The 20,303-nt window shown below is 45.1% G+C and overlaps 1 protein-coding gene across 1 annotated transcript in view; it reads right to left on the reverse strand.

Moving 5' to 3' along the window:
- Positions 1 to 13,406: 13,406 nt before the first annotated feature.
- LOC106564442 (protein phosphatase 1 regulatory subunit 29) overlaps positions 13,407 to 20,303 on the reverse strand; it is a 43,901-nt gene continuing 37,004 nt past the window's right edge. The window contains exons 4-5 of the mRNA XM_014130543.2: positions 17,685 to 18,682; positions 13,407 to 17,381 (exon numbers count right to left, since the gene is read on the reverse strand). Of these exons, the coding sequence (XP_013986018.1) occupies positions 15,788 to 17,381; positions 17,685 to 18,682 (2,592 nt within the window). The 3' untranslated portion in view covers positions 13,407 to 15,787. The remainder of the gene's footprint in view (positions 17,382 to 17,684; positions 18,683 to 20,303) is intronic.

A 20,303-nucleotide genomic window follows, 5' to 3' on the forward strand; every position in this document is an offset into this window, starting at 1 on the left:
GATATGGGTCTGGTCTTTAGCAGAGCCATAGACAGGTATTTAGAGATATGGGTCTGGTCTTTAGCAGAGCCATAGACAGGTATTTAGAGATACGGGTCTGGTCTTTAGCAGAGCCATAGACAGGTATTTAGCGATACGGGTCTGGTCTTTAGCAGAGCCATAGACAGGTATTTAGAGATACGGGTCTGGTCTTTAGCAGAGCCATAGACAGGTATTTAGAGATACGGGTCTGGTCTTTAGCAGAGCCATAGACAGGTATTTAGAGATACGGGTCTGGTCTTTAGCAGAGCCATAGACAGGTATTTAGAGATACGGGTCTGGTCTTTAGCAGAGCCATAGACAGGTATTTAGAGATACGGGTCTGGTCTTTAGCAGAGCCATAGACAGGTATTTAGAGATACGGGTCTGGTCTTTAGCAGAGCCATAGACAGGTATTTAGAGATATGGGTCTGGTCTTTAGCAGAGCCATAGACAGGTATTTAGAGATACGGGTCTGGTCTTTAGCAGAGCCATAGACAGGTATTTAGAGATATGGGTCTGGTCTTTAGCAGAGCCATAGACAGGTATTTAGAGATATGGGTCTGGTCTTTAGCAGAGCCATAGACAGGTATTTAGAGATATGGGTCTGGTCTTTAGCAGAGCCATAGACAGGTATTTAGAGATATGGGTCTGGTCTTTAGCAGAGCCATAGACAGGTATTTAGCGATATGGGTCTGGTCTTCAGAACAGCATTTCCATCAATCGGATAGCCTCGATATGCATTTGTTAATAGTTTGTTGTCAATGCGTTTCTTTATTTGTATAATGGCTGTATTGTGTGGGTTGTTGTTGAACATTAGTCAACAATACTCAACCTGTGCTGTTTCCTTTCCTTTGTGGCAGCATTCTGTGTGTGTGCGTGTGTGTTACGTTCATTTAGGTCAATCTGGCTAAGTGGCTTTCGAAATCATCTCAGGGCAGACGGGAGGGATCATTGATCAGTTGAGTTGAACACACACACCCACACACAGCACACACACCAAACACACAGGCAAATAAGCACAAGGAATAGAGAGAAAGGAGTCTCTGCAGAACACACTTCAAAGCAAGGTTGATGCCCTTGTGCATATACACTTCTCCCAAATGAAAACACACACGGTCTCCCTCTGTGATTGCCATTTCATCAGTCACAGCCAGAGAGAGAGAGCGCGAGAGAGAGAGAAAGAAGGAGAGAGAAAGAGAGAAAGGGAGAGAGAGAGAAAGGGAGAGAAAGAAACAGAGAAAGTGAGAAAGAGGGAGAGAGAAAGGGAGAAAGGGAGAGAGAGAAAGAGAAAGAGAAAGTGAGAAAGAGAGAGAAAAAGAGAAAGAGAGAAAGGGAGAGAAAATACAGCATGAAAGAGAGGGAGAGAGAAAGGGAGAGAGAGTGAAAGACAGAAAGGGAGAGAGAAAAAGAAGAAAGAGAGAGAGAAAAAGACAGAGAGAGAGAGACAGCTCACCAAAAGAGAGAGAGAGAGGCTTGAGGCAGATCACATTCCTTCTGTTTCTAAACACCTCTCCACTCCCTTCCTAATTCTCTCTCCGTCTCTCCCTCACCATGAAACATTTTCACTTTGTATGTCTTAATAAGTATAACATTATGCCTCTGAGTCCTAGAAAACCCTTTCTGCTTTCTTCATAAAGATATTTCATAACATGGTAATCATCTCCTATGCTTTTGGTGAGCTGCAAGCTGTTCCGAATCTCTCTCTCTCTCGTGCATTCGGAAAGTATTCAAAACCCTTGACTTTTTTTTACGTTAGTCTTATTCTAAAAAGTATTAAATAATTATTTTTCTTCATCAATCTACACACAATACCTCATAATGACAAAGTGAAAACAGGTTTTTAGAATGTGTAAATTTATTACAAATAAAAAACAGAATTACCTTATTTACATAAGTGTTCAGAGCTTTTGCTATGAGACTCGAAATGGAGCTCAGCTGAGATATTTCTACAGCACTCCACCAATCAGGCCTTTATGGAAGCCACTCCTCAGTAAAAGGCACATGACAGCCCACTTGGAGTTTGCCAAAAGGCACCTAAAGGACACTCAGACCATCAGAAACATGATTCTCTGGTCTGATGAAACCAAGATTGAACTCTTTGGCTTGAATGCCAAGCATCACGCCTGGAGGAAACCTTGCCCCATCCCTACTGTGAAGCATGTTGGTGGCAGCATTATGCTGTGGGGATGTTTTTCAGCAGCAGGGACTGGGAGACTAGGCAGGATCGAGAGAAAGATGAACTGAGCAAAGTACAGAGAGATCCTTGATGAAAACCTGCTCCAGGGGGCTCAGGACCTCAGACTGGGGTGGAGGTTCACCTTCCAACAGGATAACGACCCTAAGCACACAGCCAAGACAACGCAGGAGTGGCTTTTGGACAAGTCTCTGAATGCCTTTGAGTGGCCCAGCCAGAGCCTGGATTTGAACCCGATGGAACATCTCTGGAAAGACCTGAAAATAGCTGTGCAGCAACGCTCCCCATCCAGCCTGACAGAGCTTGAGAGGATCTGAAGAGAAGAACAGGAGAAACTCCACAAATACTGGTGTGCCAAGCTTGGAAAGTCATACCCAAGAAGACGCACGGTTTTAATCGCTGCCAAAGGTGCTTCAACAAAGCACTGAGTAAAGGGTCTGAAAACGTATGTAAATGTGATATCTCAGTTTGATATTTTTCATACATTTGCAAACATTTAAAAAAAAAACGGTGGTGTGGTGTGTAGATTGATGAGAAAAAAAAGTATTTAATCCATTTTAGAATAAGGCTGTGAAATGTGGGAAAACTTTCTGAATGCACTCTATATATCTTCCTACCTGTCTTTCTGTATTTCCCTCACATCTGTCTTTCTCTATTTCCCCTCTCTCTCCCTTCATCATCCCTCTCTTTAAATGTCCTCCAGGCTCAGCTTCTCCCTCCCTCCCTCCCTCCCTCCCTCCCTCCCTCCCTCCCTCCCTCCCTCCCTCCCTCCCTCCCTCCCTCCCTCCCTCCCTCCCTCTCCGTGGTCTTGTATAAATTATGTTTTCCTCCAGCCACATACTGTAGCAGCAAGGTGATGTATAGCTTCCTCCTTTCCCCTCTTCCTCCCATGTCTCCCTTCCCTCTGTCTAAATGTTGCGTTTCAGTAGCTAGCTGGTGTACACTTCTCTCCTCCGCTCCCTCCTCCCTCTCCCTCCCCTTCTTATCTCGTCCCTCCCCCTCTCTCTCTCCATGGTCTAAACATCAAGCTCAGTAGCTGTCTGGTGCTGGTGTGTTACACTGCATGGCTAGAAGCTATAATGAAGCCGGGGGACTGATGGAGAGATAATCGGAGAACCACTGAAGCATAGCTCCGTATACAGTGTGTGTGTGTGTGTGTGTCTGTGTGCGTGTGTGTCTGTGTGTAGCTCCATATACAGTGTGTGTGTGTGTGTGTGTGTCTGTGTGCGTGTGTGTCTGTGTGTAGCTCCATATACAGTGTGTGTGTGTGTGTGTGTGTCTGTGTGCGTGTGTGTCTGTGTGTAGCTCCATATACAGTGTGTCTGTGTGTGTGTGAGTGTCTGTGTGTCTGTCCATACACAGCTATCTGAACAAAAGCCAACAACATTGTTATTGGTCTCTAGAAGGCAGGAACATCAGTCTATGGGGCTCGCTGTGTTCAGTCAGGTCTTCAAATGCTTTTATTTCATTTTAGTCTGTTGTAAGGGGATGTAGGAGGCAAAGCGGGAGTTTGACTGGCTGTCTTTCGACCCTCTGTCTTTCTCTCTCACCATATCTCTCTCTTTCCACCTGAGCTCTCTCCACTTGCTTCCCTCCAGCCCTCTCTCTTTCTCTCTCCCTCTTTATCTCCCTGCCTCCTCCCTTCCCTCCCTCCCTCTCTCTATACACTAGAGGTCATTAAAAGGGAGACCAGAGCAGAGTCCAAGCCCACACAACCACCTAGGGCCATAGTTACTTCCTACTGGTTTTCTTCACTCTCACACACACACACACACAGTGACACACAGGCAATTAAAGTATCTTGTTGTTTTTACTACCTAGCAACCCCAGAGCCTCCACTGTTCCGCCCGTCGCCCCCCGGCGACAAGGGAGTGTTGGGTGATCGATCGCTTGGCAACCCAGACTACAGCGTGACATCCCTGCGAGACACTGAACCCCCGTCACTTGCTCCGAGACGAAACACTTCAACACACACACACACACACACACACACACACACACACACACACACACACACACACACACACACACACACACACACACACACACACACACACACACACAGACCCTATTTCACTGACCCACCTCGCTGTGAAACAAAACCCCCTAAAACCCATTTGATTTCATCGAGACATACTTGTTGTGTTGATGTGTTAAATCTGTTCCAGGGCTGTTATTAACAGTTCTGTGGCAATGCCACCTGGGGGACCAACTGAAGCAATTCCCTCAGATGGTGTTTCAAGTGAGTAATTGTCATGTTGATTGTTATTTAAATGGGACACAGAGTCACAAAACAACATTGTTTTGAATGTTTTAATTGTCCCATGGCATTGTAACAGAAAGAGAATTAAACTAATATTGTTAAAAAAAATGTCATGTATCTCTTCCCTCCTTTTTTATATTAAACTGTGTACGTAACGGAAGTAAAGCCGAGGCTTTAGCTCAGAACGCTAACACAGTCTTGTGACCAGGGTTGGAACCTGGTTGGTCACACAAAGACAGAGATACATCTAAGCGTGCCAATGGCTCTATCTATGCTCTCTATGAAATGGCTTTCTCCATAGAAATAAAAATACTAGAAGGAAGAAAAGCCCCATCATGGCACACTGACTTGAATTGAGATCCCCGTAATTAGTACTTCTATTTCCATGGCGTTCTCAGTAACCAATAGAAAAGCCCTTCAGTAGCCTGCTGATAAGCTATAGGTAGCTACTGTTTAAGAGGCTCTAATGGCAAAAGCCAATGTATGTCACATATGACCTGAACAGTGCCCTGGCTTTAATGTAGAGATACACATCACCCACTTCTGTCTTTCCCTTCACTCTCCTGTCTTCTTCTCTAGCTCTCTTTCCCTTTACCCAACCTTTCCTCTCTTCCTTTCTATCCCTTCACTCTCCTCTCTTCTTCTCTAGCTCTCTTTCCCTTTACCCAACCTTTCCTCTCTTCCTTTCTATCCCTTCACTCTCCTCTCTTCTTCTCTAGCTCTCTTTCCCTTTACCCAACCTTTCCTCTCTTCCTTTCTATCCCTTCTTCAATCTCTCCATTGTACTATAAACGTCACAAGTCCAAGGCTTAACTCTCCCTTCCCTCTCTCTCTCCAGCCATCCCTCCATCCCGGCCTCCCTTTCTTCAATCTCTCCATTGTACTGTAAACGTCTCAAGATCTAGGCTACGCTCTCCCTCTCCCCTTCACCTTCCTCCCCTCTTTCCCCCTCTCCATTGTGTTAGCAACGTCACAGCCCCAAGGCTTCCCTCCCTCCTTCCCTCCTTCCTACCTGGCCCTCCCTCCCTCCATCCCTCCCTCCCTCTTGCTCCCTCTCCATCCATTGTATTAGTAATATCACTAGTCTAATCTTCTCCATTACTCAGAGAGGAGAGGGTCTCCGGAGCTAAGTGAATCAAAATGTCCGCCGTGAGCCCTGGGTGATCTAGTTAAAATGGAGAGGCACAATGAGACAGATCCCCCCTCTCCTTAAACACAGCCTCTACACGCTGCAGCACACTGTGTGTCACACCCTATTCCCTATGCAGTCAAAAGTAGTGCACTACAGAGGGAATAGGGTGCCCTTTGGGATGATGGGATGAAACCACTTTTCATCCCTCTTACTGCGACTACTATTTTTATTAGGAGAAACAAGGATCTGCCAGCATTTCTATGCTCAGACTGTAGGATTCTCAAACTGATGAGGAAGAAGTGCGTGTCGGAATCTGGGAGAGAAGCGGCAACATGACAAGTCCTCACAAGAAGAGTAAAACAAGGACAATTATGTATGTGTGTGTGTGTGTGTGTGTGTGTGTGTGTGTGTGTGTGTGTGTGTGTGTGTGTGTGTGTGTGTGTGTGTGTGTGTGTGTGTGTGTGTGTGTGTGTGTGTGTGCCGTTGCTGTATAAGTGTTTAACTGTGAAAGATGGTGAAATGGAGAGAATGTGTTTGTGTGCCAGCGTGTCTCTGTTTTTGTGCGTCTGCAAGTGTGTGTATGTGAGTGTGAGGTGAATTGGGGACTGCATTATATAACTCAAAAGGGTCGGTTCCTTTTTAATGAGGCGATGACGTGTTTATGTGTGTGTGTGTGTGTGTGTGTGTGTGTGTGTGTGTGTGTGTGTGTGTGTGTGTGTGTGTGTGTGTGTGTGTGTGTGACAGGTTGATCTGTGAAGATTTTTAATTAATCTTCTGTATATCTGCAGGCTCTTCAAATAGGTCATGTAGCTCACACAACCCGTGTGCACACACACACAGACGCACAAACTCACGCGCACACACACACACACACACTAACTGTGTCTTTTCATGTCCCAGGCTCAGTCAAGCAGAACTGATCTGACCGACACCAGCGGTTATTTTGAGCCAGACACACACACACACACACACACACACACACACACACACACACACACACACACACACACACACACACACACACACACACACACACACACACACACACACACACACACACACACACACACACACCCTGCATAATACTAATTCCATCCCTGTTGTCCATGGGGCGATTCAACTTCACAAAGCTAGATATTCAAACCCCTAGTTTTTAGGATACACACACGCAGTGTAACACGATTTCTGACAAGGGCCTCATTGATAATAGAGAGGTCTGACAGGCATATTATCAGCTCTTCAACATGGGCTGAGTGTGTGTGTGTGTGTGTGTGTGTGTGTGTGTGTGTGTGTGTGTGTGTGTGTGTGTGTGTGTGTGTGTGTGTGTGTCTAAACCATACAACTGTGTGTAAACATCCTCAGACTTAAAGGGACCGTTTGGTTTTACTGTATTAAATGGTGCCTACTATAGGTGTGAGAAACTCTAATAACCTTTGATTTGGTGGTGAACCTTCCCTTTAAGTCTCGGTATAGAGACTGGCAGTGGAAAGCATAATGGCTCATAAAGCTGATCAGAAAGCTACATGAAGTGCTGCACATTTACAGTCTTAAGTCCTCCATGTTTCAGTACAGTTTATAGGACTCTACTGTTCCATTGTAGAACTCTGCAGTTCTATCGTAGATCTGCAGTTCTATCGTAGATCTCTGACAAAGAAACAATCACAACATGATGATGATAGATCCATACAAACATCCAAGCACCCTGTTGTTCGGGAATAAATACATGTCAAATGAAATAAATACATGTCAAATTAAATAAATAAATGGAACACATTAAATAAATACATGGGAAAATAAGTCAAGGTTAATACATTTTTACAGAGGTTTAGTGCCATTCCTTCTCATCGTATTCCCTTGTTTGTCTCCTCTTTTATTTAACACTTTTTAAGACCATTTGTGTATGTAAACGTATAGACAGAAATACTGAGTCCATGTTCTGTGTGCGTGTACGTGTGGAAACGTGTGTGTGTGTGTGTGTGTGTCTTCATATTCTCATTTGTCAAGTCCATTGTGTATCTAGAATCTATATAAACACATATTAATTTTACACTACATTGTTTGTTTGTCGTGTGTCACAGTTGCTCTCCGGTATAACCTCCTCCAGGGGTTGTGTGTGTGTGTGTGTGTGTGTGTGTGTGTGTGTCTCATGAGGATAGAGACTAAATCAGTCATCTAGTTTAATCTCAACAGCAGACGGTGGTGCTCACTCAAGCTGAAAAACACCACATTTTATCAGTGGGCTCGTATAGAAATGAGGAAACGAGAAAAGGTTGCCTCCTCTCCTCCCTTGTGTCCTTGTTTCCTTTCCTTAATCTGCATGGATGTTAAAGGGATAGTTCATCTAGATTACATTTTTTACATATGTCTATAGACTGCTTTCAAGGCAAGGAAACACATAAATATGTAATTTAACTGAACTGTCCCTTTAAAGAAATAGTGGTTTAAGTAGATTCACAGTAAACATCCACCATTTTGTTTTCACCTATTCTGTTTTTCATATATATATATATATACGAGGACATGATTGAGGAAAACATTCAAGACTGTTGAGATGCATCCCATTGCGTGAAAACAGATATTTGAGCAGTAGCAGTAATATTCTCCCTCATACTGGCGCTTCATAAGTTTGCACCGCACATCTAAACTGCATGGATCCAAGTTTAATTAAATGAGAGCAAAGAGCCGCCACGGTGGTTCCCTGGGAGCCATTCTGTGCCTCCAGTTTCACCGAATGAGCTTTAGTTTGAGAGCAACTGTAAATCCACAGAGAAGCAATCAGGGGTTTTTCCACCATTTTGTCATGCGACTATTGATTTGTGTTTTCAATAACCTTTAAATCTACACTCTGGGATGTGAAGTTTTATTCTCTTCAATAATCAATTGGGTATACCTGTATATCAGGAATGGAAATTACCATTGAAGAAAATCCCAGATCTCAGACTGTAGCTTTGTTCAAAAGTTGAGAAAATGAAAAGACAAAAAAAATCTAAAATTCATGCAGCAATACAGAAGCTCCCCAAGCAACGGACAATAAAACAAACTCTAACAATAAAAAATTATCTACAACGCAATAAACTCTGATGAAGTACGCTTTAGGGGGAAGGAAAGAAAAGACTCGTTCTAACTTGTATGTCCATAAAGAAGTTGTGTTGCTGCCTCATTGTTGACAACCTTCTGGAAAGAGGGAGGGAGGGCGGGAAGGAGGGAGGGAGGGAGGGAAGGAAGGAGGGAGGGAGGGAAGGAGAGTCTAGACCAGCGGCCCAGGGGTGGGTTGTTTATTTTCAGATGGGGATTGGCAAGATACATTGGTTTGTTTACTTGGGTTACAAGTATAGCGCCAAATGCTTCATGTACGGTTACAACAGGAAGAGGAGCTAGGTTTGATCTTCACCATTGGACCCATGTACAGCTTCCAACATGGAAAATATTAACATCAGCAATTCATTCAGTGGTTATGAAGGCCTTTGTTCAATACCCCACAGCCTACGCAAACCATGACCGAATTATAAAAAGTCTGTGCACAGCCTCGAAGTCTAAACAATATAGCGTGTGTGCAAACACACTCTCCTGCTCGCACACATACACACACACGCCCTCGCAGTCTCCACAAAGTTAAAATGACTAATATATTTTGTAATATAATTTGTAATATACTTAGATGTGAATTATGGGCAGCAGTGGCCACAGAGTCATCCTTAGAGTAATAAGAGCTGAAATTAATAATATCTATCTTGAGTTAATGTTATTATTAGTGATGGCCAGAGAGAGGGATAGAGACCTGAGGGCTAAGAGGGGAGTGCCTGCCTCTCTCTCTCTCTCTCTCTCTCTCTCTCTCTCTCTCCTTTTTGTTAAAAGGTAATGTAGTCATTAATTTACAAAGGCACTCTGTCAGTTCCACCGTGTAGCGTTAGCCTCCAGCGCTAATCAAAATGTAATTGATTAGTAATTCACCAGAAACCTCCACAGAGGAAACTGACCGGTGGTTTTAAACAGGGGCTACAATAAGAGACCCAAAAGGCCTTTTAATCAAAACGGAGGCTGTCCAAAATAGTGGCCCGGGGACATCCCTGTGTGTGCTCAAATTGATAAAACTCAACTCAGGTTTTATTGATGGTGACTGTTGAGTAATGCAGACGTGTGGTTGACATCCCCATTGTTGCTGGACGTGAGTCTATTTGATTTGTTGGGGAGTAAGACAGAGTGAGGGGGGGGGGGGTTGTAAGTATTTTTATGGACATCAGCATTCGATGAAAGTCTTAATTACATTTTTGCATTAAATGCCTCGTCATACATAGGGGGGCTATACATACAGACCTTCCACTTTTCAGCACAAATCTACTGTAAGATAGAGATCTTGCATTTGACCTTTCCATCAGAACACATTCTGTGGATGGCCATTTTGTAGTCCTGCCTGTTTTCTGCCTCACTGTCAAAACACACTGGCTTCAAAGTTAAGCATTAGGAGTTGAGGTTCATGGAAATAAGACTGCACTTCCCATAAGGCCTTAGCAGGATGAGTTCTGCCCTTTCCTCACCTCTGATAGGCGTCAAGGAAAATGGGATAGATCTGCATTTCCCATAAGGCCTTGGCTTAGAGGCTCTAAGAGATCTGCCCTTTCCTTGCTTCTCAGTCAGAAGTGGAAGTTACCCGTAGGCACAGATCTAGGATCAGCTTACCCTCCCTCAATCCTAACCTCAGACATTAGGGAGGAAACCTCTAAACTGACCTTAGATTAGTGGATATGGGAAACTTTGTCCGACTACGCCCTTTCCTCCAGCCCCTCTGGGAGATCTAAGGGCAATTTTGAGGTCAAAGTTTTTCATCCTAGTGGTTTAGGTTAGGACTTAAGGGTGAAGAAATCTGATCCTGTATCTGGGACGACTAGGCCAGCTACGCTGAGAGAGAGAGAAACATAGAGAGCGAGAGAGAGCGAGACAGAGACACAGAGAGAGAGAGAAAGAGAGACACAGAGAGAGACATAGAGAGAGAGAGAGTCCTTGGAATCTTTGATTAATTTCAATCAACCCTTCAATCTGGCAGAGTTAATAATATCAGCATATTAGCATGGCTCCCACAACCTCCCCTTATTGGCCCTGACACCTCGCAATCGGCTCAAATGGAACCCTAATCCCTAAATAGCTCACTACTAACAGAGTCCTATAGGAACCCTATAGGCCCTGGTCAAACGTAGTGCAATAGGGAACAGGGTTGGATTTGGGATGCAGACACCTCATCTGCAAATGAATGTGGACCATTAAACCAGACAAGGGTGGAGGGAGGGATGAAAAACCGAGAGAAGCGAGTGAATTACATGTTGTTGTCTTTTTGTTGCTGGTTGCTGGGTTATATTAGCCAACAGAAGTGGGTCAGAGGGAATGAGAGAGCGAATAGGACATCAGGGCGTGGAGGGAGGAGAGGATGGAGAGAGGGAGTGGGCGGAAGAGAGGAAAGACTGGAGACTTGCAGAGAGAGAGAGAGACGGAAATAGCAAGATCATGTAATGAGTCTATGAATATCATTATACGTCAGTAATGTCATTCTGAGGATAAGAATATACCAACAAAGCAATGATTCATGATTCCAGTCAGAATGGATGAGCAGATCAGAATGCGGCCAATTAACGTTAATTCAAGCAGAGTGCAAGGAGTCATAGGTCAATACCGTGATGCTGTATCCATTAGACGTAATCCCCCCAAAATATATGATATTTAAATCTAATAGATTTTGTACCAACGCCAGACTGGTAGGTCTATAAGTAGCACTGAGACATCCATTAAAGTACATCAAATATATTAGGTCAAATGAGTCCAGAGAGGCTATATCAAATATAAAATAAATAATATCAATCAAATATATTTGTGATGCGGTAGGCCTAAAGTAAAGTATCGCTAAATAATCTATTACACTAAACCTAAATATATATTTTAGAACTAAATGTAATATATGTTACACAAAGGTCAGACTTGGATGCTGTAGGTCTATAAGTACATCAAATATATTGGGTCAAACGAGTCCCCAGATCTAGAGGCATCACCAAACCTTGCTCCATCTTCCAACAAATCGTATAACTCAGTCCACAGTGTGGGTATGGAAGGATCAACCAATTGAAATAAATATATATAGGTCCCCCCCTTTTTAATGTTCCATCCACGTTATCAAAATTCTATTTCCATGTTTGCACATTCAGAGAACAGCATAGAAAGTTCCACATAGTGTACAGTGAACAGCAAAACCATCTCTGTTCACTCCTGTCAGCCATTTTTGTGTTTTGACCAGGGGTAACCATCTCCCTGGTCAGTGTATGCATGAGAGCATTTTGATCTATAGCAGGCTCCACTCCTCTGATGGCAAGAGGGGCACAATTGACATGTAGCTAATGTAAAATACAGTGGCTTGCTAAAGTATTCACCCTCCTTGGCATTTTTCCAATTTTGTTGCCTTACAATCTGGAATTAAAATGGCTTTCTGTGGGGGGTTGTATCATTTGATTTATACAACATGTCTACCACTTTGAAGATGCAAAATATTTTCAAACAAGAAATAAGACAAAAAAACGTAAAACTTGACCGTGCATAACTATTCCCCCCCCAAAGTCAGTACTTTGCAGAGCCACCTTTTGTAGCAATTACAGCTGCAAGTCTCTTGGGGTATGTCTCTATAAGCTTGGCACATCTAGCCACTGGGATTTTTTGCCCATACTTCAAGGCAAAAGCTTCTCAATTGGATTGTGGTCTGGGCTTTGACTAGGCCATTCCAAGACATTTAAAAATGTTTCCCCTTAAACCACTCAAGTGTTGCTTTAGCAGTATGCTTAGGGTCATTGTCCTGCTGGAAGGTGAACCTCCGTCCCAGTCTCAAATCTCTGGAAGACTTTCCCTCAAGAATTTCCCTGTATTTAGCACCATCCATCATTCCTTCAATTCTGACCAGTTTCCCAGACCCTGTCAATGGAAAAACATCCCCACAGCATGATGCTGCCACCACCATGCTTCACTGTAGGGATGATGTTCTCGGGGTGATGAGAAGTGTTGAGTTTGCGCCAGACATAGCGTTTCTCTTGATGGCCAAAAAGCTCAATTTGAGTCTCAACTGACCAGAATGCCTTCTTCCATATGTTTGGGGAGTCTCCCACATGCCTTTTGGCAAACACCAAACATTTGGCTTATTTTTTTCTGGACACTCTTCCGTAAAGCCCAGCTCTTTGGAGTGTACGGCTTAAAGTGGTCCTATGGACAGATACTCAAATCTCCGCTGTGGAGCTTTGCAGCTCCTTCAGGGTTATCTTTGGTCTCTTTGTTGCCTCTCTGATTAATGCTTTCCTTGCCTGGTCCGTGAGTTTTGGTGGGCGGCCCTCTTGGCAGGTTTGTTGTGGTGCCAAATTCTTCTCATTTTTTAAATAATGGATTTAATGGTGCTCTGTGGGATGTTCAAAGTTTCGGATATTTTTTTATAACCCAACGCTGATCTGTACTTCTCCACAACTTTGTCCCTGACCTGTTTGGTGAGTTCCTTGGTCTTCATAGTGCTGCTTGCTTAGTGGTGTCCCTTGCTTAGTGGTGTTGCAGACTCTGGAGCCTTTCAGAACAGGTGTATATATACTGAGATCATGTGACACTTAGATTGCACACAGGTGGACTTTATTTAACTAATTATGTGACTTCTGATGGTAATTGGTTGCACAAGATCTTATTTAGGGGCTTCATAGCAAAGAGGGTGAATACATATGCACACACCACTTTTTCCTTTTGTATTTTTTTTAAACAAGTTTTTTTTTTTCACTTCACCGATTTGGACTATTTTGTGTATGTCCATTACATGAAATCCAAGTAAAAATCTATTTAAATTGCAGGTTGTAATGCAACAAAATAGGAAAAACGCCAAGGGGGGTGAATACTTTTGCAAGGCACTGTATAACCTCTGTCACCTCCATATAGACCAGAGACCAGGTAGAGGCTGCGTTTAGACAGGCAGCCCAATTCTGATTTTCTTTCTCACTAATTTGTATTTTGACTAACCAGATCAGATCTGAAAAAATCTGATGTCAAAAGACCAATACAAAATATAACAATTGGGCTATGTTCATATATTGCCACTATAAATAGCATATTTGGCACTATGTTTTTTTGTATGGAACATTTGCTGCCAACATTGAAGATAGATTTTTTCACTAACTCTTTATATCTATGGCTCTGCTATATGATTTCGTTGACCTCTCCATAGAGATCCATCTCTCTCTCTCTCTCTCTCGCTCTCTCTCTCTCTCTCTCTCTCTCTCTCTCGCTCGCTCACGCTCTCGCTCCCTCTAAAATAGACCATGAACCCTTGCGAACTCTAGCTTTTCTAAACATCACCATACTAGCATTGTCTTTAATTTCAGCTGTAACTTCTTGTGTGGTCTGTGTGTTCTGCTAGGAACCTTCTCTCTACTCCGACATGATTACCTTCTGCTTCAATATGGGAGCCAACACTCGTCTCTCTCCCCCTTTCCTAACCCAGCCTAAAGTGGTTTTTGCATGACTAGCACTATTGAAATGCTAATTTTAATCTTCCCCTGAAGGAAGCTTTGACTTTCTTATCAAAAGAAAAAATGCTATACCTGTAAATAACAAATTGGCTCGAAGCCAGGGAAATGTTAGCAAGTAGGTCTGGAAAACGGCTTACTACATAGTAATCTGAACACACACAGAGTGTGCGTGCGTGTGTGTGTGTGTAAACGTCCCTTCCTCCTTGTTTGCTATCTGAATGCAATGTATCTGCTCAATCCACATGTCTGATTTAGAAAAGGCCAAGAAGAAGGAGAAAACAAAATGGCGGAGCACCCCAATAGCATGCCACGCTCTGTAAAACATGTGTAGGTGTTTCCAATCGATAAGCACGCTCCTGCTAAACACAGAGAGGGGCTCCAGGGCCTGGTTCCCACCGTCCACACACACACACCTCTTGGTGTGTGTCCACCCACGCTAGCATCTCCACCTGTTTTGTTCCTGGGCTAATTACAGCCGAGAACAATTAACACGATAAGTATCGCTTAATATCCTCCCCCTCTTCCTTGTCCTCCTTCTCCCCTCCATCCTCCCTCTCCCCCTCCTCTCTCCCCCCTCCTCCGAAGGAAGAAGAAGAGATTGAGGCAAACACTGCTAATTCCTCATCCCCTTTCAATTATCTCTCTAAATGGCGCTGCTAGGGAGGCAGGTGGTGGGCTGCAGAGTGAAATGACTCTGCGTCCCAAATGGCACCCTATTCCCTATATAGTTCACTACTTTTGACCAGAGCCCTATGGGAACCCTGTGGGCCCTTGTCAAAAGTAGTGCACAAAATAGGGAATAGAGTGCCACTTGGGATGCAACCAGTGTTTAGTGAATGAATTGAATGTTGATGGGATTATGAGCTGTGCTGTTTAAGGGACCAGGGTTTAAGCCGAGTAATGCTGCTGCTTGTTGTTGGGAGATATGTTGTAATGAGTCTTAGGACACCTGCTAGTGACAAGACTCTGCAGTCATTACTGAGTCCTCATTACCCTGGCTCTGTCTTTCTATGGTAGTCTGCAAGGACCAAAGTGCCAGGCAAAAGGAAATCTGATATATTGTTATTTTTTTGTTTACCCAAACCTGGAAAAAAAGAGAATGTGGAACCACTTAGAAGCTCAATGTGGAACCATTATGGAACTCCATGTAGAACTTTGAAACTTCTAGAACCACTATAGAACCCCTACGGAACCGTTACAGAGACATTATAGAACCCTTTATGGAACTTTGGAACCTCTATAGAACCGTGGAACTCTTGTGGAACCATGATGGAACCCGCAATGGAACAGTGGAACTTCTGTGGAACGACTTGTAGAATTGTGGAACCCCTGTAGTTCCATTGTGGAACTGTAGAAAAACCCCAATACCCGGTGTCATGCTACTACTACTACTACTACATAATGTCTCCCCCATAACTTCCACTACTATCCTCCTCATCCCTGTCAGAGTCTGCTGTTGTAACACCCTAGGATAAGTTAAAGAATGAGAAGACAGATGATGTCATAAAAGAGACCAGGAAGTACACATGGGAGCCAACAGTTGTAGTTGTGTCATTCAGGTCCATTCACTGTCTGGGAGTTCTTGAGAATTATGACATCACTGTCTTCTCCTTCTGTATGCCTTCCTCTAGGTTACACCTCTTCCTCATCTCTCACAGCTTCTGCTGGGCCGACACCCCCTTCCAATAGTCGAGGATATCATGGAGGTCCTCGTCTTTCGCAAACTGAACCTTCTTCCTCAAGGCGTGGCCTGCAGCGATATACGTCGCCTCTTCGCGAGGGTCGCGAGGGCCTTTCTTGTGTGGCCGGAACCTCTCCCAGATTCGAAGGGTGTTTTCCGAGGAATATTCGGGGCTGGAGGAGTAGCCGGAGTAGTTGTGGTGCCGGGAAGGGGAAAGCTGGGAGTAGGCGGCAGGGTCCCTTTTGGTACGTCCCAGAGGTTTGAGGAAGGAGGCCTTCTGGGATGGGGAGGGAGAGGGGGAGTCGTTGGCTCCCTCGTAGTAGAGGGCGGGGAAGGAGTGCCTGTGCTCAGAACAGTGGTAGTCTGGATGTACCTCCAGATGATGATGCTGCTGCTGCTTTCCCGGTCCTCCCCCTCCTCTTCCTCCCCCTCCACAACCCACCCCACCTCCATTGACATTCACCCCACCTTCATTAACCCCTCCTCCCATTCCGTTCCCACCACCACAACCCATCCCGTTTCCATCACCACCACTACCACAACCACTACCATTTCCACCCACAAGAGGGAGCCTCTCCATGGTTTCCCCACACCGAACCGGGCTCCCCTTCTCTGGGTATGCAGGGCAGGAGTTGGGGCCCGGGCTGCGGGGCTCCGGGACATCCAGACTGAAGACCCTGGTGCTCTTCATGGATCCTCCAGCCGAGGATACGCTACATCGGTTCTTCCCAGCACCCATGACCACCACACCTGTATCGCTCAGCTGCCTCTGTAAGGGTCGTACGGCATTCGCCGGTGGTGGGTCCCTGTATGGGGGCGAGAGAAACCCCCCTCCGCTGATTCCGGGACGCTCCGAGAGAGGCATGACGAGGGGGACGGGGGTCATTGCGGGAGGGGCATGGATTTTGGGAGAGGAGGCGAGCATCTGGCAGGTGTCAGCGAGGCCTTGGGAGAGGGGGATGAGGTTCCGAGCGAGGGAGGTGATACAAGCAGGTGGAGGAGAAGTAGGGTTGTCACCAGATGTTGTCGTCGCAACAAGGGAGTCGAGCTTGAGAGCGTCGATACAGTTGTTGATAATCTGGTTGACTTTGTCGACCTCCATGGCGATCGTCGAGATCTCTGACGCAGATCCGTGCCCGTCATCATCCGAATCATTCCCAACATCCATTCCGTCTTCACTGCAACCGTTGATGCCTCGCATAGCCACCAGTATCGCCTCGCCCCCTCCTCCTCCTCCCCCTGCCAGTAATAATCCTCCCCCGTCTCCCGATAATCCTGCCCCACTCCTCACGTCCATATAGTTCCCTTTATTGGTTGCCATGGCTTCACCGAACGCTGTGGCCATCTTCTCCACTTGGGGGAGCGTCGAGAGGCGGGAGGAGGTGGTGTTGGCCGAACCGTGGAGCATGCCGGAGCTGGAGGAGGCGGAGGGAGGAAGTTTATTACCCCCACCCCCTCCTCCGTGGAGGTGACCTCCAGGGTGCCCCTGGTTCTGGGCCTGTTCCTGGAGATGCTGCATGGCTGCCGGGTCGTTAGCTGCCTGGGCTGCAGCCTCCGGTCCATACCTGTAAATAAAATCCAAGGATAAAATCCATAAGAATCAAATATTTTACATCTCAGGTAAAATAGCTGTGTGCAATTCAGGTGCATCACATCTACCTATGAGTCCCGAGTTATTCAAACCTCGAATCAAACTTTAATTAATTAAAGTGCATTTAAATCACAAACACACTTTATTGTAACAACAATAAAACGGAATGAAAGAGAATAATAAAAAACAATAATGCTATAAAAGAGATGAGTAAAATAATGTCAAATAACAGAATAAAGAGCTGGGGTTTCAACAACATTGGGTCTGTCCCTCTTACCGCATCTCCAAGATGGTCTTCTTCACGCTGATCGCCTTCTCCTTCTCCTCCTGCATCCGACGCTTCCTCAGGCAGTAGTAGACAAGCCCGAGCACGATCACCATCCCCAGCAGACACCCCAGGATCGTCATGATGTAATGCGTCATGGTTGACGGGTTGGCGTGGTGGTCGTCAGGGCCAGCCTCTCGTGTGGCGAAGAAGATGCATGTGTGGTTGTTGCGCTGGTTTTTACTTATAGACACTACGCAGTAGGTGTAGTTGGTGTGAGGTTTGAGATCCACCAACGTCACCTTCTCCTTCTTCTCCTTGAGGTTCTGGATGTCCGAGACGAAGCTCTGGTTGTATTGGACCAGGACGTACATCTTGCTGTATGGTTTAGGGATCTGGACCAACAGCTTGGCTGCAGACAGAGTGACCCACTGGAGTTTGATGCTGGGGTTGAAGTTGGGGTCGGCCGTGGACGAAGCTGTCGGTTGATGATACGGCCCGGCCCGGCCGTCCATCTCCGGGCCCATCCCGGAGCCCTCCCAGTCGGTGCCGGGTTGAGACGTGATCCCGGGTATGATCATGCCGTCGCGACAGATGGTGGAGAGCATGGTGCGAGCACTGCGTCCGTGCCCGGCGACGGGGCTCAGGAGCGGGTAGAGAAACAGCTCGCCAGGGGTCTCGCACTGCAGCCGGTCGTATGTATGGGTCACGTTATTAAATGCCTCCAACCAAGTAAGAAAACTATACAGATCACATCCACAATGGAAAGGATTTCCTGCTAGTTCGCAGACCATTAACCGGTTTAGCACAGTGAAAGTTGACGGATCAATCCGGGCTAGCTTATTGGACGAGAGGTCGATGCTGCTGAGGCTGGAGCTGGACTCCTCGAATGCTTTGTTGTCAATGACCTCGATGAGGTTGTGCTGGAGGAAGAGGCACTGCAAGCGGCCCAGGCCACGCATCATCCCCTCAGTCAGGTTGGTCAGCTTGTTGTAACCTAGCTGGAGGACCTAGGATGAGAGGAGACCACAATGGAGTAACAGTAAGACTTTGGCATCTCAAATGACACCATGTTCCCTATGAAAAGACTGCTTTTTGAATTAGTGCACTGCATGGAGAAAAGGTGGAGGACGTAAGATTAGAAGGGACCACAATCGGAATACAGTAAGTACTTGGCCTATCCTCCATCTTAGTAGGTACAAATAGCAACATCCCTGTGTGCCATGGACTCTGGTTCTAATGAAAATGATGGCTTCCATGTACTTGGGCTGTTAAATGAAGCTGGAGAATGGTTTCATCTTGGTGAATAGTTCCAGTAACCAGTCCGATGAAGGGAGCACAAGGGTAATACAGTAAATCTTTGGCTATCTCAAATGACGCCCCTTATCACTTACATAACACACTGGTCAAAGTATTCATCTATAACACGGAGAAGAGAGTATTGTTTAAGATTTTCCTTTTGACTTATTGTGTTTACCCTAAATGGTTTTGTATTCATGTAAAACCTTAACATGCATTAGTGAAGTAAAATCAGTCAATCGAATCAATCAATAAACCAGTCAACCAATCAAGCCAACAACCAATCAACTAAACAACCAGCTGATCAACCAATCAAACCCCTATTCCTCCCTAACAGGTAGGTTTGCCTGATCAGTGAAGGCCCCATCCTCTATGTAAGACAGGGATGGGAAACTCCAGTCCTCAGGGGCCGGAGTGGCGTCACACTTTTTCCCCATCCCTAGCGAACACAGCTGATTATACTAATTGCATTCTAAACTGATTAACTGACTATTGGGGTCAGGTACAGTGCCTTCGGAAAGTACTCAGACCCCTTGACTTTTTCCACATTTTGTTGCATTACAACCTTATTCTAAAATTGATCAAATAAAATCCTCAGCCTTCAACACAAAATTCCCCATAATGACAAAGCAAAAACAGTTTTTATTTTTATTTTTGCAAATGTCTTAAAAATTAAAACAGAAGTACCTTATTTACATAAGTATTCAGACCCTTTGCTATGAGACTCGAAATTGAGCTCAGGTGCATCCATTGATTATCCTTGAGATGTTTCTACAACTTTTAGTCCACCTGTGGTAAATCCAATTGATTGGACATGATATGGAAAGGCACACACCTGTCTATATAAGGTCACACAGTTGACAGTGCATGTCAGAGGAAAGACCAAGCCATGAGGTCAAAGGAATTGTCTGTAGAAATCCGAAAGAGGATTGTGTCAAGGCACAGATCTGGGAAAGGTACCAAAAAATATTCTGCAGCATTGAAGGTCCCCAAGAACACAGTGGCCTCCACCATTCTTAAACGGAAGAAGTTTAGAACAACAAAGAGCTCCAAAGTTCATCTGTGGAGATGGTTGTCCTTCTGGAAGGTTTTCCCAGCTCTGCAGCACTCCACCAATCAAGCCTCTATGGTAAAGTGGCCAGACGAAAGCCACTCCTCAGTATAAAGCATATGACAGCCTGCTTGGAGTTTGCCAAAATGTACCTAAAGGACTCCCAGACCATGAGAAACAAGACTCTCTGGTCTGATGAAACCAAGATTGAACTCTTTGGCCTGAATTCCAAGCATCACGTCTGGAGGAAACCTGGCATCATCCCTACGGTGAAGCATGGT

This window comes from Salmo salar, chromosome ssa12 (assembly GCF_905237065.1).
Source record: "Salmo salar chromosome ssa12, Ssal_v3.1, whole genome shotgun sequence".
NCBI lineage: Eukaryota > Metazoa > Chordata > Actinopteri > Salmoniformes > Salmonidae > Salmo > Salmo salar.